The sequence below is a fragment of the Rattus rattus genome, chromosome 2 (genome assembly GCF_011064425.1).
Source record: "Rattus rattus isolate New Zealand chromosome 2, Rrattus_CSIRO_v1, whole genome shotgun sequence".
NCBI classification, from domain to species: Eukaryota; Metazoa; Chordata; class Mammalia; order Rodentia; family Muridae; genus Rattus; species Rattus rattus.
This window is the reverse complement of record NC_046155.1, coordinates 67,885,242-67,908,329: the sequence shown is the minus strand read 5'-3', so window position 1 is coordinate 67,908,329 and position 23,088 is coordinate 67,885,242. Positions and strand designations below refer to the sequence as shown.

The following is a 23,088-nucleotide window of genomic DNA, read 5'->3' as shown; positions in this document are numbered from 1 at the left end:
ACCTCATTTATGGTAAAGATAAGAGTTTTTTTTTTAAATGTACTCTTACTTATTTCTGTGTTGGTGTGTGTGTGTATTCATGCATTTGTATGTGTGTGTGTGTGTGTGTGTGTGTGTGTGTACATACCACATGTGTGGAAGGGTCTAAGGCACCCAAAGACAATGTTGGTTCCCAGAGCTGGAGTTACAAATGTGTATGAGGCACCAGGGATGGGTGCTGGGAATTGAGTTTTGGTCCCCTTGAGTGCTGTCAGTCACTGAAGCATCTCTCTAGCCCCCGTGATGCAGTTTTTAATGAAAGACAAAATAAAAGGGGAAATCCTGACTTATGTGTATTTTCAAGCCTTAGGAGGAAAAGACATTTATATAGTTTGTGTTTGTGTCATTCACTTTTGAAATTGTTTGAAAACCAAGTTTGGGGATTTCACTTGTTCGAAATATTTTTATAGTAAAGAACAGACTTTCATTGTGCCTCTCTGATTTTGGTTTTTGTTTTTGTAAATCTCAAAGATATATCACTGGGAAAGAGAGTCTGGCAAAAAGATCCAGTGTGACACTAAGTGCATGTGAATTAGCAGACATAGCTCAGAAAGGAAATCGTCCCTTCTCTTTAAAAACACAATTTCTGCTCTGAAATAATTTGTCCTGGTCAAACCTGTTTTCTAAATCTTTGAAGAGATTCAGATACAAAAATGGGGGAAGATTTATAATGCTTTTTAGAAACTTAATCTGTGGGAGATGAACATGTCAAAGAACCTATCTTGGAACTTGCTGTGGGCTGAATGTATAATGTCCTCCCCCCACACCCAGCTCATGTGACCAGTGCTCCCCAGCTTTTGGTGCTCCCCGGCTTTTGGTGCTCCCCGGCTTTTGGTGCTCCCAAGCCTGTGGTGCTCCCTAGAGTGCTGTGCTCCCTAGCACGCTGTGATCCCCAGATTGCGGTGCTATTCAGGAAGGCTGCAGAACCTTTATGTGGCAGAGCCTTGCTGGAAGAAGTAGGTCAGGTGGGTGGGACTTGAGGCTTTAGAGCCCAACCCTACTTTCTGTCCATTCTCTTCCTGACTGTGGTGTAACAGGGCCAGAAGCCTTTATCTAGCTCCTGCTGCCATGCTCTCCCAGCAGGCTGACTGTATCCCTTGCATTATAAGTCAATGCAAACCTTGTCTCCCTTAAATTACTTCATTAGGTGTTTTCCCACACTAACAAGAAAAGTAATTAATAGAGTACACCAAACATGTGGGCTAATCTTTGGGTATGTGTGGTGATAGCCTTAAGTCTGAGCTCAATTTTATCTTCTTGTGTGTGTATGTGGGTGTACGCATATGGAGGCCAAAGGTCAATTTTATGAACCTTCTTTGATCACTTTACACCTTATTCTTTGAGGCAGGATCTCTCAGTCAAACTCAGGGATGACCTATGGCCAGTCACACTTGCTCTGGGGACCACATGCATACACCTTCTAAGGCTGAAATTATAGCTGCTCTGTCCTTCAGGCATTTACTTGTATTCTGAGGATCTGAACTCCAGTCTTCTTGTTTGCACATCAAATGGGAAACCCTTTACGGAACCGAGGAACACTGTGGAAGTTGCCCCATCCTATAGCTGGGTAAGGGGATTCTGGCGCCCTGCAGCTCCAAGTTCAAGCTCCAGCTCTGACACTTCCTAGCTATGTTTAGGCTCCTGTGTGTCCCAAACTTCCCTGGCACTATGTGGGTAACATTAACTTCCGGGCATAATTGCTACATCACTCAGTGAGAACGTTCATCCCCACAGTGACCAAGTTACTGTTTAAATGGTGGCATCTTTCTTCCTTGTGTAAGGACAGGGTCCCATATCAGGCTGCTGTTCACAGGTTATCCCAAAGACTGATCATTTCAGGCAAATCTCATACTTCATGAATGTATCCTACCCACAGGAATGCTGGCCATCTGTTGCTCCCTGATATCAAATGCTACACTCATAAGATAAACACCCTTCTGGGAATGACAGTGACCAAAACAGAACCCTGTGAGCCAACAGTTAGGCTTGGAAATAAAAGGGTAGAGTTTGAAAATACATGGGCAAGGGAACTCTGGGTAAGGCCGCGGCTTAGAAGCCACATCCAAGAGAGTGATTGATTATGGTTAGGGAAATAAAGAAAACAGGGCTCTCTCATAACTCCCTCATCAGTCCCCAGGATACACTTGATCAACATCACAGCTAACTTTCTCTACCACCAGGCCAACAAACTTCCTATACGTTGATCCTGGACTCACTGCTGTCACCGATACAGAATCCAGACAACTCCAACAGTCCTTAGCAAACTGGGCTAAAAGCCCTTGTCCAGAAAACCTACAAAAGCTGTGATAATGGAGATTTTTATTGACTGGGCCCCAGAAGACTGCCACCAGGACCCCATTAATGTTCCAGTGGGAACAGTGACACAGTGAGAGCCATGCACAAGCTCTAGGCAATGCTTTGGGCATTGTACAACAACCCCTGCTGAGGCGCTGGGAATTGAAGCATGGCAGCCGCATGGAGGCTACCTCACTATCCTCGGGCTCACAGCACAGAGTTTTCTCATTAAGAAAACTTCATGGAGAGCTGGAGCTAGGAACTCCTGCAAGAAGAAAGGACTGCTGAAAATCAACAAGGAGGAGAGCTCAGGGCAGAGCAAGGAAGGCAACGAAGCGATCTGCCCAGGGAGACAAAAACCAACATCCAGGCCACCGACTGCAGTCTCTTAAATCTCTGCTGAGATCTCAGCCCCACTCCCTGCAATTACTCCTTATCTATATAATACCCCAGGCAGCATAGCAGAACAGCACCATCCCCATGCTCACGCTATTCTCCCTATTTCTTTTCTTTTTCCCTATCTCTTTTCTTCCCATTACACTGCCTAAAGCCCAAAGGCTGACCTGGTAGATGACATCATAGTCTATATCTTTACCCACTCTGTCTGCTACCATTATCTCTTCAGTCCCTTCCCCTCCTTGCCTCTACTATCCCTACTCTTCCTCTACGTGTGCATTCTCTATGGATTCCTTCTATTCTGTTTTCTTTGGTTTTAAGAATATACTACAGCACAGGTAGCCTCTTTTCCACTCTTGTCTGTTCAGTGTTCTGTGTCCTTTTTGAATCTGGGTTGGTTTCTCTTTCCCTAGATTTGGGGATTTTCTTCTGTGGTTGTTTTCTTCTGTGGAATAATTTCATCTTTCACTTGAAATTCTTCTCCCTCTTAGGTGTCCATAATTTGTCCATAATTTTTTCCTTGTTTGAGGTGCTCCCCTTTCTCTAGTTCCCATCTAGCAACACCCTGACTTCTCGTCTCCATTTCTTTTCCTCCCACCCATACCTACAATTACTAACATATCAGTACAGACCGTACCACATGGGTTCCTTTACTCACTAAAACAATTGTTATTTAACAAGTATCTGTTTTATAGACACCTGCTACTCACTCTACTCTGAGAGTGGGTTAACTACTAGATAGTGCCTATTCCTGCAGCCAGTGTCAACCCACAGGGAGGGACTAATGATCAATCTTGGTGCCTGCACCAGTTTGACAGAGCAGGGAAAGTTCATCCACCAGGACTCTGCTACAACCTCATCTCTCTTGAACTGTAAATCCCTCCACTGAAAGAAGAGATGTGATCAGAATTAAAATAAGAAGAAAAATCTTAGCCAACCATCTGACATCACATGAGCAGATCCAAATACAAAAACTGAAGTGATCTGAAAGATCAGGACTTTGCGTCTCCCTCCTACACCGATCCATGATGAGAAGGACTTAGATAAAACCCAAGTCACAAAAGTCAAAGGAATGATTGTAAATTTGTTCAAAGAGCTTGTAGGGGTTGCAAATATTTTCCCAGAGAGCACACACAAACAAAACTAGGTAAGGAAGTCAACTCATGACCTGGAAATAGAAAGTGAAGTGATATTGAAGTAAAGAAATCCTGAAGAAATTAGAGATGAAAAAGAAGATAGAAATGAACAGTTGAGTGTAAAGTCCCTCACCAGACTATGTCGCGATGGAATAGCAAGGTGTGGAGACAAAATACAACCAGTGGATCAGCCCATCAAGGCCAATGATAGATTGCAAAATGTATGGGTGGAACATACATGGATGTGAGGACACCACAGACAGGAAAAAGTGACAAATTATGGACACCGAAGAGGGAGAAGAACTTCATGCAAAAGATGAAACTATTTCACAGAAGACAGTCCCCAAATCTGGGGAAAGAGAAGCTGACCCAGAAACAAGAGGGACAACAGAACACTCAGTAGACAAGACTAGGAAAGAAGCTTCCCGTGTCACCTTCCAGTTTGAAAACAGAGTGCACAGAACACAGGAAGTACACTGAAAGCTTCAAAAGAGAAGAGCCAGGCCACGAGGAAAGGTAAGACCATCAGAACAATTGTTGACTTTTCAATCAAAACTGCAAAAGCACAAGGGCTTGGGATGAGGCATTTCAAAATCTGCAGGCTCGCAAGTGCCAACCCAGGTTAATATAGCCTGCAGAGCCATCTATCATAAAGGAGGGTGAAGGAAGCACTTTCCATGGTTAAGGCAGGCTAAAGTAATTCATGGCCATCAAACTGCTCCTACACAGAAAACTGCGGCGAACACTTGGGATTGAAGAGAAAGATAAAGACAGTCAAAAGGCTAGTGGAGGAAAAAAATAAGTGATGGGAAAGAGGGAAAGAGAAATAAATCAAAGGAGGACTACAACATCCTTATACACCATACAGTCAACAAGAATGACATGGTTACACACACCTGTCAGTAATGACTCTGTCTGTGGATAATCTCAACCCACCAATCAAGGGCTACAGACTACAAGACAGAATTAGAGGACAGAATTCTTATTTTTCTCCTTCAAGAAATATACCTTAGGGCCACAAGTAAACATCACCTTGAAATGAATGGATGGAAAATAGTCTCCCAAGCAAATGGGACCAAGAAGAAGCAGGTGTAATCATCCTAATATCTGACAAAATAGGCTTGTAGCCAGGAGTTGTCAGAAGAGAGAAAGTAAGTCACTTCATATAGACCAAGAGAGCCATCCAAGAGAAAACACAATTTCAAGCATGTATGTCCCAAATGTAGGCTCATCCCACGTCATAAGACAGATACCGCCAGATCTGTAGTCACAGATGAACTCCAACACAATAGGAGTGGGTGACTTTCAATGTCTTACTCTCACCCTTAGACACGCCAACCGGGCAAATATTAATAATTAAAAAAGAAGCACTGGAAGTAAGTAATGCCAGCTATGTTTTAAAATCCTATCTTAATTTGCTGACTTGGCTAGACTCAAGTCCACATCGCTATTTGCGTTGACTCCAGTCATCTGGGGACTGAGAATGAAACATGGCACAATGCTCTAATCGCTTGAGAGAAGCCAACCGCCGAAAGTTTTTCTACTCAGTGGAAAGTTCTAGAAACTTTTACTTGGTCATAAAAAATGTTCTCATATCTCCTTTTATCTTTTAAGTCATCCAAAGGCCAGATGTTGAGAAACAGGGGTGAAGGCCTTCCCTTTGCTCCACACAGCTGGCAGCCTACAATACGGCATAATTAAATAATTGCTTTGGACTATCTTGGGTATAATTAATCATTTAGCTGTAAAGATCTCTGGAAAGAACTGTCCAAGATTCAAGCACTCACGGTTTCTGAGATGTGGAAATGTGATGTTCTCACAGCCCTCCCTGGCCCCAAGTTAGATAAGGGAGACAATTTGTTTTAAGTTGGATGTCATAAACATTTGGTTATAAATGTCAAGTTGGAAGGCTCTCAGAGTAGGGAATTTAAGTCTAGCAGATTTGGAACATAGGTTTTTACCCGCTCCATACCCCAGGGAGGAAAGGCCTAAAGAAGACGTGTCATAGTTTGGGAAAGATGGAGATTGTAGGTGCCTACTGAAATCTGCCTCATTATACCAATGACTGTGGTGATCTTCATGCATCTCAAGTGCCAGTCATCGTCCCCAGTGTCTGAGGTATCCAGGTGGCTCACAGAAGATCCAAAGAGCCAACACTGACCTGTGTATGTGAGGCTTGTGTTTTCCTGTGTACCCTTACCCACTTCTACCAGCTCTGCTTTGGGAGGAACGAGGCTCCCAGAACAATATTGAAGCTGGAAGGAGAAAAAAGACAGACCAGAGAGAGAGCGGCTGCCAGGAAAATCAACGGCCTTCCCTTAAGATCCCAAATCTGGAGCCGAGGATGTTGCTCAGCTGGTGACCTGCTTGCCCAGCATGCATGAGGCCCTGGGTCTGTTTCCTTCTTAGCACCACACTGGCTAAGTATGGCGGTGACTAGCTGTAATCCTTGTACTTGAAAGATGGACGATGAAGCTGCGTTTAAGGGAGTGCAAGATTATACACACACTTTGAAGCCAGCATTTGCCTACACCAGAGACCCAGTCAGAAACAAAACAAAACAAAACAAAGCCCCATAAAAAATGAAAATATTTAAAGTACTGTTCTATTTCCCTTGAACGGACATGAAGAAGAATTTATCAAACTGGTAAATTGTCTTTGTGGGGTTTCATTGGGAAAGCAGATCAGCTCTATATTCACTCAAAGTTAGGGTTTTGTCCTAAAAAATTCAGACTTTCAGTCACTGAAGCAAGGGACCATTGGGCAATAATGCAGCTAAACGCTGCTGTTCTTACCATTTCGTCATTAGTCCCAGGCAGGCAGGAAAGTGGCTGGTGGATCCCGACTACTGCAGTAAGACAGCAATGAAGAACAGTGAAGAAACTGACTATCCCTGCTAGCTCAGTGCCCTGCTAGAAGCAGGGTGCCCTGAGGAAAAACTTTTGGTCTTTGTGTCAGGTTGTCAATCACAAGGTAGAAATGCAGTTGCCATGAAATTTCATTTCAGTCCCTTTTTCTGGAGGAGCTCATGGGTAAAAGTAATATCCTGCCTCATGGATGCGTGATAAGCTGTGAGGGCAGCAATATTAGCTAATATTAGCACTATTAGCATAGGCTGATTCTCAGAACCAGCTCCCATGGGCATATCTGACTCACAAGCAAAACAAGCAAGAGTATTCATCACCACTGCCGCCATGACCACGTGCCACGGACTGAGTTAGGCACAAAGACGACAGCCTGGGGCTGTTTCAAGTGGACTGTGCCACTAGTGTGAGACGCATGACAGAGATGTTGAAGACAAAACGATTCCAAAGCATTTAGAAACAGTTATTTACAAGTTGAGTATCCTTAGATGGAAAGACCCAAATCTTAAATGTGAGATCAGAGACACTGCTGGTCCCAGGCATTAAAAACTATATTTATTTATTTTTAGTTTTATGTGCATGGATATTTTTGCTTGCATGTATATCTGCACGCAGTGCCTGCGAAACCAGAAGAGGGCTCCGGATCTCCTGGAACTGGAGTTACAGATGGTTGTTAACCACCATGTAGGCGCTGGGAACCGAACCTGGGTCCTCTGCCAGATCAACAAATGCTCTTAGCCACTGAGCCATCTTCCCAGCCTCCTGCTCCCCAGATTATTTTGAATATCGTGTCTTCAAGCCTTCCTACATCATCAACAACAGTAGGAGCTGTTACTGTGAAGAGACAGCCTGGGACATGACCCCTTTTCAAGTAACAGCTTCATAGAGAAAGATTCTGTATATTACTAGGTTTAAACTGCAGTGGTTCTCAACCTTTGGGTCACAACCACAAAGGGGGTCAAACAACCCTGCCACGGGGGTCGCATAAGACAATAAGAAATATCATATGTGTATTATGATTCATACCAGTAGGGAAAGTACAGTTATAAAGTCGCAAATGAAAATAATTTTATGGCTGGGGATCACCACCACACTAGGAACTGTACTAAAGGCTTGCAGCATTAGGGGGATTGAGAACCACTGGCTTAAAGCAGTTCATTAGGTTTTAGAATATTAGCTTTTACAAATGCTGCCTCTGCCTAATCTCAAATCAGTTTGTCATTTCCCCCCAAGATAATGGGACCTATTGGTGGTCACTCCCTAACTTCCTCTGTCCACAAAACCCAGGTTCTTGAGTGGATTGTCCTTTCTAGCATGTAAGGAGAACCTGTGGAGCAGATGGCACAGGCCTGTTTCACCACTGAAGCAGCAAGAGCCCGAGGACACTGTGGGGCTGAACAGAGATGTTTTAAGGGCTAAACTCCAATCCCTCTGAACAGATCACGCCTAGAAAGAGCCTTTGAAGATGTAATTAAAACTCATCCCTTACAATGACATTGTTCTGAGAGCGGGCCCTAATTCTGGGGACAGGTCCTTACCAGAGACAGATGGTAACACGCGGGAAGAAGTGGAGATGGGGGCAGCAACTGTGGAACGACACATGCATAAGAAATGCCATATGTCAGCAGAGGCCCCTGGCAGCAAAAGGAGAGGAGCAGAGGGGCCATTTGATTTCGCAGCCCAGACAGTCAGATTTCATCAAACACGTTAACTCAGATTGTCAAATTATGGACAATAATGCTGCACGCACACAGCGGTGACCCTTCGATGGCTGTGCTTGTCTGGATTCCAGTTAAAATTATTATTTTTGACTATGGTGGTTATGAGGGTTAGTCTTTATTGCCAATGTGCCTGGATTTCAAAGGCACACCTCAGGCTAGGAGACACACCTCAGGGTGTTCCAGAGAGGTGTAACTGGGGGAGAGGTATCTACTCTAAATGTGGGTGGCACCATTCCACAGGCGGGGCATCTAGGCTGAATACAAAGAATGAAAAGAGGAAGCCAGATGAGTAGCAGCATTTCTCTCTCTTTGCTTCCTGATTATGGAGGCAGTGTGAACAGTTGCCTCATGCCTTTGCCTTTATGGCTCGGGCTGTCCTTGCTTGGCCTCAACCACCATGACAGACTTTAGTCTCAAACTGTGACCCCAAACTAACCCTTGTACCCCGAAGTTTCTTTGATCATGTATTTTGTCACAGCAGTGAGAAAATAATTCAGACAGTGGTCACCCTACAGTCCAGGGACAACACGGAATAAGTCTCCTTTATGGAAAGTACCCGGAAGACTATTTTCAAATAGTGTGGGGAAGGAAACCTCTTCTGCATCTAATATATGAAATCTGGTGTCACATATGACATATTAAAATCAAGACAAAAGTTACAGGAGTGCAATAATACACATATTTATTTAATAGGCACAAATAAACCCCCTGTGGTGGTGTGAATATGCTTGGCCCAGGGAGTGGCACTCTTTGGAGTAGTTGTGGCCTTGTTGCAGAAAGTGTGACTATGGAGGTGGGCTTTAAGACCCTCGTTCTAGGTGCCAGGGAGTCAATCTTCTCCTGTTTGCCTTCAGAACTTTTTGTGGTGCTCAGAATCAAACTTAGGGCTTCATGGATGCTTGGCAAGAGAGCTACCGTGGAGCTACCCTTCCAGCCCTTGATATTTAGTTGAATTTCAAAAAATCATCTTGTGTTGCCTCTCATATCAGAAGCTCCAGTCTATGGCCAAGGACTACACAGAATGCATCAGGGAGGTTCTCCATGCTGAAGGCTCTTAGCACAGGGTGGGAAGATCCAGAGAAAAGAATGGGCACACAGGATATGGATAGGTATTTATGGAGGACCAAATGGTGCCGTACGAGCTGAGGTGAGTGAGCACATGCCATTCACATGGTTCAGGGTGAAGCTGCATTAGATGGAGGCTTCATGGAGAGGTGTCCCTCCGATTTGACCTTGACATAGAGTGGACTTTGCAAAAACCAACTAAGTCTAGGTAGGGGGAAGACAGGGATGACAACAAGACACGTGATGGGACATGCTTGGGACACAGCTAGAGAACAGCATGGTGGAACAGGGCAGCTCCCTCAGGGAAGAGGGCATGGAGCTAAAGAAGAATTCTGGTCCAGGCCTGGGGGAGTCTTCAGTGGGTAAAATGCCTGTCACACAAACATGCAGACCTGAGTTCAGATGCTCAGTATCCAAGGAGAAGCTGAATGTGGCATTGCACATCTATACCCCAAGTACTGGGGAGGTCGAGACAGGCCTGACTGAAAGCTGGTCTAGACGAACTGGAGAGCTCCAGGCTCTGTAAGAGATCTCGTCCCAAAACAGAGGACAGAGATCAACAGAAGGCAGCCAGTGCTCACCTCACACACACACACACACACACACACACACACACACACACACACACACGCATGCAAAAACATGTGCACACATGGTTTCTAGGCCTAAACTGTACAAGAGGAACAACTGTGTATCTATGGATTAAACAGAATTGGGTGCATTTTGTCCATCATTATGGGCAGCCAATGAAGAGGCACTTGTACAAGCCAATTCTCTTTGCAGATTGAGGACGCCCAGCTACTTCCATGCCCTAGGGTTTCCAAAGCACACCATACTTAGCACAAAACCTACCTCTATTTTCTATCTTAATGTCTATCATGCTGGTGCTAGTATGGATAAATACAGTTCTTTATTTCCAACCCTGATCGATTCTTCTGTCGGGGAGCTGTAGATTGGATACAGCGTTCTGCTTCTCTCATGGAAAGATAAAGTTGACAGCACGGGCCTGTGATTTCCCGGTTGATGAGTGCTCTGTGTTAGAGTGGCAAGAATATCTGGGAAGGGGGGTGGGCAGGAGCACACAGTGACTGCATAGCATTCCTCAGCCGGTTCTGGAGTCTGCGGCTCGTGACAGGGAAAGAAAGGCTTTCCAGGAGTTGGGAATGGGAGGTGGGTGCGGATGCAGACACTGCTATGTCTGGGTGACTGCTGTGTGGGGATTACCTGTGTCTTTATAGGAGTCTGTAGAGTTCAGGCAGGTTGTGGGAATAGACATAGTGGGCCGTGCAGGAAGGATGAAGTGTGTGGTAGCTGGCGTGGCAGGTGCCTGGGGCATCTTGCTCCCTTAGGATGTGCTGTGTAGCTGTTTCCCCTGGGTTGGGTATGATAACTGTTACCAGTGCTCCCTCTTGGAGTACACGGAAGGATCATGGGTCTCACAGGTTTAGAGGTGGAGAACAGGAGCCAGGCGGAGTGGCATATGCTCATAATTCTAGCACTAGGGAGGTAGTAGCAGGAGGATTAGAAGTTCAAGCAAGCCTTGGCTACATAGCAAGTTTCAGGACAGCCTGGGCTAAGTGAGATCTTGTCTCAAGAAATAAAATGGTAAAGCTAAATGAATCAAGGCAGGTAAGGAATGTGCTGTGGGTTAGGAAACTCTTCTGTAGTAGCTGTCTATGAGTTGCACAAAGGATTGCCCTGTGACGTCACCTATGTTCCCATGAGTAACCCCAACCCACGCATTGGTTTGACTTAGCAATTTACAGGGGTAGAAGCCCTCCTCAGACCTAGGGGTGTCTTCTCCATCTGGAGTACATACATATTTCTTTATATGCCCCCAGGAGAAGTCTCACATCAGAGTCTTACTCTGGGAACCCCCAGCCCAGTAGTTCAAGATAGTAATGGTCACTGGTTCATAAACTATTTTATCAAGTGTATCCACCTTGTTCTTGTTACTCATCTAGACTTTGATGTCCTCACAGAGACCACCTGACAACTGGATGTCCCCACCGATCAAGGATCTCAGTGTTGATCCACCATGGCACACACAGCATCCCTGGCTTCCTTTTGTCCTTCTTGCTAATGCTCGCCATTGCTCTTGATGCTGCCAATCCTTTCCTATTATTTGCCTGTGTCAGCCTGGCCCAGGTATGGACACATAAGGTTTGGGCCAGAGCATCTATCCATGGGCCACTGTGACTCTGCCAGGGGTGGCAATGATCCAGTCAGCACAATTAAGATGCACTTGGGAGACGTTTGCTGAACTTGAAAGAAAGGTCCTCAAGCTTCCAGCCCCCTCAGGATATAAACTTACTAATGCCAGCAGCTTCTTTGTCATCAGAATATAATTCAATATGACAAAAACTAAACTGTGCTCATTATGATCGAAGTGCCAGTCCCCTGTACCAACAATTCACAGAGCCTGCAACGTGAGAGTGTGCATGGAGCCATATTGGATTTGAGCCTAGCCGCTTTTTGACTGCATGGCTCAAAGTGACTAGGTGACTCTGGGCTGTTTGGCCACAGAGACTCACCCCTAAGATGACTGCCATAAGTCTTGAGATTGTTGGACAAAAGCCTCTCCCATGAATTTACGGCACAGGAAGATAACATTCAAGGGATGCTTCAGCTCCCTTAGCAGATACCTGTTACCTCCTGAATCAACACCCGGTGTCTCCACCACCTGACCTCATCATCTACCGCCTGACCTCTTTGCCTCCAGCTATCACTACCTATATCCGCACCTCCCCCTCCTCTGTGTTTCACAAAGGTCACTCCCCCTACCTGAAAGCCTTAAAAGCTGTAACGTTCACCCCAATAAATGAGACCTTGACAACAGAATCTTGCTTGGTCTCCTTCTTCTCTCGCCCCCCATAGGCCTAAGGGTAGCGCCCCTTCGGGACCCTGAATAACTGGGTCCCCGCTGGCGGGGACAAGAGTGCTAGATTTGGGGCTTTCTGAGAGATGAGAAGTTTGGTTAAGGGCAAGAGGGCAGAGTCACAGGAAGGTTTCAGGAAGGGAACGAACACCAGAGCTTCCTATCTTCACACGCACAGAAGGAAGTCACGTGAGTGTATATCAAGACAGTGCCAAACAAAAGCCCAGAGATGAGCTCTCAGAAGTAAACACGTCATATTAGCACCTTGACCCTAAACTCAGCCTCTTGGGCTGTGGGAAGTCTCAGTCACCCACTCTGTGGGATTTTGTGTGATTGTTCAAGGTTAAACAATATCTCAGGTTATATTTATAAATACACACACACACACACACACACACACACACACTAGCAATTAGTGAAAACAGAGGCCATGAATTTGAAGGAGAGCATGTGTGTGTGTGTGTGTGTGTGTGTGAGAGAGAGAGAGAGAGAGAGAGAGAGAGACAGACACAGAGACAGAGAGAGAGACAGAGAGAGAAAGAGAGAGAGAGAGAGAGAGAGAGAGAGAGGGAGAGAGAGAGAGAGAGAGAGTATGGAAAGACTTAGAGGGAGGAATGGGAGGGAGAAATAATGTAATTAATTATAATCTCAAAATTAAAAGTAAAAATTAAAAAAACAAATAAAATCTTTTTAAAATTTAAAAATGAGCAAACAAATAGGCAGACACTGTGTTAGAATAAACCAGCACAGAAGAAAGTCAAAGCTGGAGTTGGAGAGAAAATAAAGTCTACTCGAGATCCTAGGTCCCACCTTGCCTGAAGCCCTCTGAACCTTTCATGGTCAGGGCTGGCCTTCCAGTTAAGTTGTCTGTCTTCAAGTCAGTTTGAAGATGTCTTTTTCCTCTTCACACCCATTGACTTTAATCCAGGAGGATGGAGCTCAGGGTGAATGAGGTGTCCATGGTCCCACGGCTGGCTTGCTGCCTGATTACTGTGTTTCGACCAGTGGTCTCTGACTACCTACCCTCAATGGCCTGTTCACCTTCACCACACAGACTACTTTTCTGGTTGCCGTGATCACACGCCCCACAAGAAGCGATGTAAGAGAGGAAGGGTTTATTCTGGCTTGTGGTTTAGGGAATACTCCCATGGCAGGTGATAGGAATGGCTTAGAACTGGGTTGATTGGGGAGGAGAAGGGGAGGCCATTTGGAAGCAGTGGAGGTTTGTAAAGTTCAGCCTCCCCTACTCAGTGATTTGCTCCTTGCAGCTGGTCTGCCCCTCTAAAGACCCCACAACCTCCTGAGTCAGCACCACCAACTGGGGACCAAATGCTCCAGCATATAAGCCTTTGAGAGACCTGTTCTATCCAAACCATGATGAGGTTTGCCCTCATTTTGTTACCAAGCTCTGCCAACCTATGTCTCTCCCACAATCAATATTGATTTCTATGAACCCTGGCTCCTGTACAGCTCAAACTCTCTTGTATCAGACCTTATCACCATGCTCTTCCTCCTGTCCCCTCTGATGTTAGTTTTCTTTGCCACCTCTCTTCTTCCTTTTCCAGCCAAGCCAGACACATTGCTGCTCTGTTCCAGTGCTGTGTGCATGCTATTTCCTGCTTCCTTCGATGTCTGTGCCCTACCTCCATTTTCCCATCTTGGACTACTTTCTCTCCTCCTGTCCTTTTCATCAGCTTCATTCCTCTTCATGATGGCTTCTGTCACCCACTCTTTGTCAACTGTGCTCTCCTAACAGGTGCTCTCCCAGCAACATAGTTTATTTACTGTGGTATCCCCAGGGCCTAGAATAGCACTGGGGACAGCGTAGTATCCCAGGAATCAATGAGTAACCAGAGAGAAGTGAATGAAAACAAGACACCGACTTCCTTTCTCAGACCAAGCGATACGCTGAAGCTCAATGGTGCTCCATCAGTGCCATGCCAAAGATGTGTAAAGCAATGCAGTGTCTGTCTGTCTGTCTGTGTATGTGTGATAAGCTGTTGATTACATGTATATTGCATGTATTATGTCATTTGTGTATGTGTCATATTGTTATGTGTCTATAGGCTGTGGCATGTGTGTAATGTGTGTCTCGTTCTCCTCAAATTCTCACAGAACTCACAGAGATGGCAGTTACTGCAGACATATAAAACACAGTCCCACCCTGTCATTTAACATTTAAGCTGGTACATTTTCTAGGCCTTTCTCTCCGCCCTCCCACAGAGCCTCACGCTGGTGCTCTGGCCCAAGCTACTTGGGATTTGAGGATACAAGCTAACCGTTCACAACTCAATATGCAAATATAGTTTAAAAAAAGAAGCAAGACAAGGAGCTTTTCCAGTAGTGACTGGTTGACTTGGAAGGATGGCAGGGGATGGTGGGTTGGGGGGAGGGAGTAATTCCAGGGTGATAGAAGGTCATCATTTCCTACTCTAATCCACAGCTCATGAGGGAAAACCTGCTCAGGTGGGCCTGTGGTCAACTCCACATGGTCAATGTTAAATTAGTGTTTATTCTTTCCCAGTGAGAGGCAGGGATTAAATCTGTTTTGATTAAGCAGGCTGCTATGATGTTAATGAGCAATGCCCTATCTCTTAGCACTTGGAGGTTTTAAGCATCAGGACTACAAACACAAAAGATCCTTCATGCAATGTCTGTATTCTTTCATTTTCTGGCAGTGTGGGAGACTGGATCTATGGGTTTGTGTAGCTTGGCATTTTTGTCCCTGAGCTGTAGCCTCAGCCCCAGCCCGAACTCAGTTCTGTGGTTCTCAGACCCCCACTCCAACGTCCCAGCTTGAGAATAGAATTTAAGGGGGGAGGGAATGAAGGAGAAGCTAAGATCCTGGGTCAGCTGTGTTGTTGCAAGTTGTTACACAGGCCTTGTGCCTCTTGCCCAGGCTGAGGAGCACCTGTGCTGTGAGTCCAGTGTCTTTTCTCAGGGCCTTCAAGTGAGTGCAGAGAAGGGGTGTGGTCTACTGCTGGTTAAATCAGAGCTTCCCATGGTCACATTCACTTACCTGAGACCAGAGCAAGTACTGAGGCTGACCACTGATGCAGCATCACCTTGCACATGTCCATGGTAGTAACAATGGTCCTGAAAGGAAGCGAGGAGAAATCAATCAATCAATCATCAATCAATCAATCAATCAATTAACACATCTTCCTCTGACTTAGAATCATCCAGATTCCCTTCCCTCCTTGCTTTAGCTATAGGGCGTGTTAAACTGTATTATACAGGTTGTCTTACTGTTCAATGCTAAGCCCAATGTGACTTGCCCAAGTCTGTGGTTAGAGTATCAGACCTACTTAGAGACTATCAGAAGGGTTTGCACATGCTTGGTCGGCCTCCACTCTCACATGTCTGCCACCCCCCAAGGAGACCCCTGATGCCTACTGTAGTACAAAGCACAGCAGCAGAACAAATCACTGGCACCCCTGGTCTACCTTCGTGTCATCCAGCTGAGGCAAGGATGGGGAATTTAAGCTCTGTGAGATGCATTAAAGCCAGACCTGAATGGATGGCTTAGGAAAACAGCAGAGCAGACAGGTTTGGTGAAGAATGAAAGAAGAGATCTCACAGAATCACCTACATACAGATCAGCAGGAAGGTCAGTAAGGTAGGTCTTGGAAGAAACGAAAATATCTCTGTAGGATACCATTAGCATCCCCCAAAAATCCTCAGCACAGATGCCTCCGGAAGACAGATCTCTGTCCAGATTCAAGGTTAACTGTTCTGGTGTAAAAAGGCCGAGTTGCAGCTCCAATATAAGCTGATTGGCAAGGAGTGACTGCTCAAACCCAGCACTCCTCACCCAGGCCTCCAGAATGCCAGCAGCATACCAGCGTTTTGTAGGAAAGGGGCCGCTCTTGTAAGTGACAATCAGGTTTCAGGCTACTCTGACATGCCCATGTCACCTCACAGGTGCCTTACTCCTGGTGATCACAGTCACTCACAAAGACAACCTTAACTTTGCTAAGAAACATGACTGGGGTAGGAAAGATGGCTCAGTGGCTGAAGAACATTTGCTGTTCAAGAAGAGGATGGGGGTTTGGTTCCCAGCACTGGCTCTGCATCTCACAACCATCTGTAATCCAGTTGCAGGGGATCAAATCTGACGCCCCTTTCTAGCCTCCATGGTCCTGAGTACACATAAATACTCTCTCTCTCTCTCTCTCTCTCTCTCTCTCTCTCTCTCTCTCTCTCTCACACACACACACACACACACACACACACACACACATACACACACACCCCACCACCACCACCACCACTACTACCACCCACTATCACTATTAAAAAACAAACAAACATCAGATGGGTTTAAGTAACAAAAGGAAACCCATGACAACATGAGAAATTCGCTAAGATAATCTCATCTCAAAAACATGAGGATAAAATTCTTGGGTCATCTGAGAGGCAAAGGATGAAAGGAGATGGGAAGGCCACAGGGAGACAGGTTGTGCTGTTGAACTTTCTATTTTCTGATTTTAGAGCCCTCTATATAGATTTAGGATGTTAATATTTTACCCGCATCATTGTACAAGAAATTCTCTGAATCTGACCACTATTGCCCAGAGTTTCTAGCTTTATAAATTAGAGTCTCTCCCGCCCCCTAAATTTACTGTAGTACTAAAGTCAGTTCTCTTTGAGGTCACGGGTACATGCCTTTTATTTTCTTCTATTTACATAGTCTTGAGTGTAGCTCTTTAATCTTCCTGGGATTTATTTACAACCTGGAAGTACAGGCTAGTCTACAAGCTCACACCAGCCATTAGTCACCACTGCTCATCAGTTTCCTCTCAACACTCTGTCATGTGCTGTGTTTGTGACTTTTCTTGTTTCTGTGGTACCTGCTAGACACTTCAAAGAGAAAGGATTTCTTTCGACCCATAGTCCACTGTGTCAGGGAAGGCATAGTGGACTTCTTGGCAGTGGGAGAGGGATGCTGTTTGCTCCCCAGTGACAACAAAAGAGTGGAGCGTGGCTTAGCCCTAGTGACCCACTTCCTACAACAAGGTCTCCCCCCAGTAGTGCCACCAGTCGAGAACGTAGTGATCAAGCACGTGAGGCATTCAAACATAGCATACGGGAATACTCAGGGTCTGTCTGGCTATTTCTGTTTTATAGTCCACCAAGGAGTGTTCAACTGTCCACTCCTAAGCCAGTTCCACTCTTTTGATTACAATAGTTTTACATGACAATTGGATATCCTGCGGAGCTAATTCTCTTTTACAATTAAGATTAAATTCCCATGCCACACATTTCACTATTTTAAAGCACACCATGTCAGCACTGTATGGTTGTTCTGTTTAAAGTACACAGAGTACCCGAAGTCCTCTGTCACTGAAATCCATAAGGAGGCACGACGATCGCCGCTATCTCATTCCAGAGCATTTTAATAGCCCCATAGAGACACCTGGAACCCAGTGGTCCCTCCTCATCACCCCTGGCAACCACTAGTCTCCCTTCTGTCCCTGTGGATTTGCTTTCTCTGTTCATTTTATATAAATGGAAGCCTGCGATACATGGCCCCATGCCTGGCTTCTTTCATGCAGCATAATGTTTTCCAGGTTCCATTGCGAATTCTGTTTTCTTTTTCTTGCCGAAGAGTATTTCACTACACACGCTGAAGTCTGGACAGCTGGTGTCCAGAGGCCAGGGCTGGAGAAGGAATTACCTACAGATGGAAAACGGCAGAGGCAGTGGCTGGTGGAGGGAGCACACAGTTCAGGGAGCACATATGCTGACACAGGAGCATGGAGTGCCTAGCAATCTGTCTCTCCTCCACGAGACTGTCCTTTTCAATGAGCAGTAGCTTGGTCCAAGACAGCTAGAGGACTGAAAGGGGATGTGGTTGCTTGACCAGTCACATTGGATATCTACTAGAACGTCACGGAGGGGAGACACGGGTGGGAGTGCGCCTCTTTGCTGTCTGTGTAGATTTTGAATGACTCTGCTTTCTCCTTACTTTCAGGGAGTCATGTAAACATTTGCTCACATGAAGGATGCATGTAACTGGACTGAAATATCTCACGGTGTCAGGGGGACTTGGTCCCCTCCCAGGCTGTGCTATATATATAGGCTGTTGGGATTCTAAGTAGCACTGAGTAGGACAGCATAGCAGCTGCTACTGGATCTAGGCTGCCAGATGAGGAGGATCACTAACCTTTGAGGTCCATCTTAACTAGTGTTTCCCTCCTTTTGGGGGGAAGGGGTGAAAAACCACATAGTGACAATAATTACTGACTTAGGAAATTTGAAACCCATTTGTTCTCAGGCTCTGTTGTTAATGGATTATTTATCAAGTGTACTTTCTAATTAAATACACAGGAATACAAGCTCATTAAAGCACGGGCTGAGAACAAATTAGTATCAAATTAATTTCCAGTTCAATAACTTGAAATATTGCTTTTATGAAGCAGGGGAAGTAGAGTTTAGTGTTCATAAACCATGCCTTGAAGTCGACAACCCTACCCATCTTAGTTGTCGTGAGAGTTCGCGACTTATTTCTCAATTTACCTGTGTTAGATAGCTCCTGAGCCCCTTGCTCACTCCTGACAGGGATTAATCTCTTAGACTGCAGAGCACAGTCACTTGATTCTCCCAGATAATTCCAATTTCCTGAAACTCAGGTTTTTTTCAACATGACTCACCCCATGTAAATGAACATGAGTTCATTTTGATGAAGCTATGAGTCACTGTCTAGATAACTTCATGACTCAGAAAGACATAGTTGGGCTCTCCACGTATTGGTTGAGAAGTTGGATTGTAGCAGAGGCACATTTTATGATCCTGCTGGGAACTTGACTCCTAAGGCAGGGTCAGAGGCAATGGGGTCTTTACAGGCCCTGACCAGAGCACAGCAAAGCCCACTTTGGGCCACAGGATACTGTGCACCTGTATCTGAAATCAGCTGGTCCCTGTGCTTAGACTCACGCTCAGACCAATCAGATAATCTAGGCTTATGAACACTTGACCCATAGTTTCTGGAGGTGCCACACAGCAGGGGACATGACAGGCAGCCAGTGTTCAGAGAAGATCTGTGCTCAACCAGAGAACCCTGGATCTGCATTACCACAGTGGTCCTTGCTGGGTATCTGTGGCTATTGGTCTCTGTATAGCCATTCTCAGACCTCAACTCTCTCCTGATTGCTCCCGAAGCATCAAACTGCGCAGCTTCCTGACTCTAAAGATGCTCTGAATGAGACCATGTCCTCCTTTGCTTCCTTCTGCTGATCCAATGCATTCTACTTCCCCCAACAAAACCTCATGTGGAGGAGAGTCCTGAACATGCGCAACCACAAAATTACATCTCTGCCCCGACAAAAGCTCTAACTGTGCATTTTATATACTTATTATTTAACCGAATGCATTTCCTCACTCCAGTAAAATACAGTTTTCCTTCTGTTTAATACTATCAATCAAACCTAATGGTGGGTAACAGGAAGCTGGAGTAACAACTCTTGAACCTGAAAATTGGTAGCCCTCAACTCCATGCCCTGCGGGAAGTCAAATCAAACTTCTGCCACCATCGTCTCTGCGGACTAGGAGAAAGGGGATTTTATATGCCGAAGGGGTAGCAAAAGTGGCCTGACTTAGGAGATTTAAAAGGATTTTTAGAAGACAGAGTCTGGGAGGGTGTGCTAAGAGAATGGTGTTTTCAAGGTGCTCCCAAGGGCCTGGGCCACTGCTGCTATAGTCAATACAGTGAGTCCTTTTGCTTCAATGTTTGTAGGCAAGATGTTTTAAGCTGGAAAGAAGCTGGGGCCATCTAAGGCCAACCTTGCTTTTCCAACTAGCTTCTTGCCCAAAGGATGTGGAAGCTGAGATTATGATTCTTAAACTGCCATTAAAGGTCACAGAGGTGGCTGGTGGCAGGGCAGAACTTCAAACCATGGCCTGTTCACTCCAGGCAGGCTCCCCACTATGCCCCACTGCTAGGGACACATGCCCTGCAACCTCATGAGCCTCTCCCTTCTCCAAAAAGTTTCCACCTACAATGGAAGCTTGTGCTCCACACTCTGCTGCAGGGGCTCACCCTGATGTCACTCATGGGATCACAGGAGAAAGGAATCACTTCCAAAGGAAGAAAAGAAAACTACAGATATGTGTGTGTGTGTGTGTGTGTGTGTGAGAGAGAGAGAGAGAGAGAGAGAGAGACAGAGAGACAGAGAGACAGAGAGAGAGAGAGACAGAGAGAGAGACAGAGAGACAGAGAGAGAATGAGAATGTGAGTGTGGTGTGTTTGCTTGTCTGCCAGCCAGTCCACATTTCATCAGACCAGGATTTATTTTATTCTTTCATACAGAACATCAATCCCGGGATTGGGGATTTAGCTCAGTGGTAGAGTACTTGCCTAGAAAGTGCAAGGACCTGGGTTCGGTCCTCAGCTCCAGAAAAAAAAAATAAAAAAGACAAAATAACAGAAAGACCAGAACATCAATCCCCAACAAGAGCATACACCTCAAACAAAGGGGATGATGACTTTGCAGCCTGTGTCACGTCAGAGCTGTCTGCCCCCTGCTTAGCCCCAACTATGCATGTGCCCAGGAACATACATAACTGTAGAGAAGACAGTGGGCACACCCATCCTCTCTGAGCTGTCTCTGTTCCCCAGTTCTAACAAGAACCATGTCTGGTGACCGACTGCTCAGGCCTAACCTTGGGGGCCACTCCAGTTACACGGCTGTGCTGGAATCTGGATGAATGGATGACAGAGTCGCACTCCTGTTCATTGTGACCTCCTGAGAGGTCAAGCCCATCTGTGGTTGTGATGTTGCCGAAATCAACCTGAGCTGCAAGTCTTGCGTGGAGACTTGTGAGAGTCTCAGTGCTTAATCTGTAAAATGGAATGGATTTTTTAATCCATTAAACTTTTAGAGATCTAAGAAACATAGTGTGGAGAGGTAATCTGTGAGATGCAAGCTATTTTCCCAAATACTGAAACAAGCATGTGCTTAAGTCAGCTGCACTGTATGATCGTTCCCACTACTGCTCTCCCATGTGGACTTTTTGCACAGTGTGGTTTTATGGGATAAAGGAGAGAAACTGACCTGTTAGAGAGAAGGGAGCACCCTTGACTTGTACACCCTCACTCATGTCTATGGTCCAGCTCCAAATCTTCCTTAGTGGTGAGGGGTTTTGTGTAGATACCAGAGGGAAGGGGACGTGGGGTGGGCAGAGTTAGCAGCCCTTCAGGCCCAGCTGCTTCTGATGGAGCCTGGGAAGCCTTGAGAGTCCAGTTCCTGACTCATGTACCCACTCCAGCTGCAGTCTATTCTCTTGTTGAGCCACCAGATTCAGAGGATCTCAGGGCACAGCAGAGTAAAGGACTGTTGTAAGCAACTGTCACCATGGTGGTGGCCTCACCTTGCCAAAGGCCTGACTGTTTACATGCATGTCTGCATGGCTAGTGAAGCACTCCAGCCAAGCTGGGATTCGAACCCAGTTAAAGGGGGCACTGCGGCTGCTCTCCTAAGGCCTCTAGCTACTGGGCCTGAACTGAAGGTCACCTCCAAGAGTACCTACAGATGCTGACACCTTTCAAGTAAGGACACCACAGCATATAACTCCCTTAGTTTTCCACGAATCTTCCTTCTAGGTTGTATTCAGACTTCTCGAATTTTCTCCATCTCTATATACCTGGTCTTTATCATAGAGACTGTCTATTCAACTTCCCTCATCTAGGCGAGCCACCACGTGCCTGGTCCTACCATAGCCTTTCCCATGCCCTCAGAGCCCCAGCATGACCATGACACCCTTAAAGGGAAATTTCAGTGACTTTCAAACATTATTCTACCACAACTTTGTTCCAAGTCACTCCAAGCTTGGTCACCTTTGCATACTTGCCTCCACCACTGGACAAACGGTAGCAGTGTCCTGGAATGCTCTTCTTCTCCTGACCCCCCAGCTTTAAATTTTGGTCCATGTGTTCTATCTTCCTTGCAGCCTTCTCTGACACCTCAGACAAGATCAGGCCTTTCCTTCAGTACACTTAGCACAGATGTATGCCTTTACTGGAATCACACTGGTCCCCTCCTTTCTCTGTGGGTCTCCTCACCTGTATTTAGCCCTGCTGTATTCTCAGTGGTGGGTATAGTGTGTGGCCCAAGCAATTGTCCAGTCAACATGTGAACAACAGACAGTATGTTTTTACCAAACACTGCAGGCACTGAGAGAGCTGGCTGGCTACTCCAGTCCCCCCAGGGCTTCTGTGGGAATGTGAACTACCCACATGGCATGCCTATGGTCACCCACAGGCCGTATTAGGAGTGACAGCATAAAAGATAATTCTTCCTTAGACGTAGCCAGTAAAGGACAAACTCAAATCTTGGAAAGGAGACATAGGAGACTGATTCCAGAGTTAAACCCAGCCACTGCTCTGAGTCAAGCCGCTTGCCCTAATTGTTGTTATATTAAAAACAACAAAAGCACTCCAGCCAAGTGGTTCTCACTCCACATGTAACTTTAAATTCAGGCTGACCCATTGAGGGATGATTATAAGGGGCAAGGAGACGAGACTGAGTCAGCGAATTCCCTTTGTTTTCCAGTCTGAGTCAACAAGAATCAAACTCCCAAGGCTGCATCTGACTCCTCACCAGAAACAAGGCCTAGCTGCCGGACTCTAGTCAGGGAACCAGATCTTTGGCTCCACATCTTTGCCATAGCATGGTCGATGCTTTAGCTGGCAT

The 23,088-nt window shown here is 45.8% G+C and overlaps 1 protein-coding gene across 1 annotated transcript in view; it reads right to left on the bottom strand.

Moving 5' to 3' along the window:
- The window catches only part of Adam12 (ADAM metallopeptidase domain 12), a 190,044-nt gene that overhangs the window by 82,903 nt on the left and 84,053 nt on the right, over positions 1 to 23,088 (bottom strand). Inside the window, exon 5 of the mRNA XM_032895048.1 lies at positions 15,414 to 15,490. Coding sequence (XP_032750939.1) covers positions 15,414 to 15,490 — 77 coding nt within the window. The remainder of the gene's footprint in view (positions 1 to 15,413; positions 15,491 to 23,088) is intronic.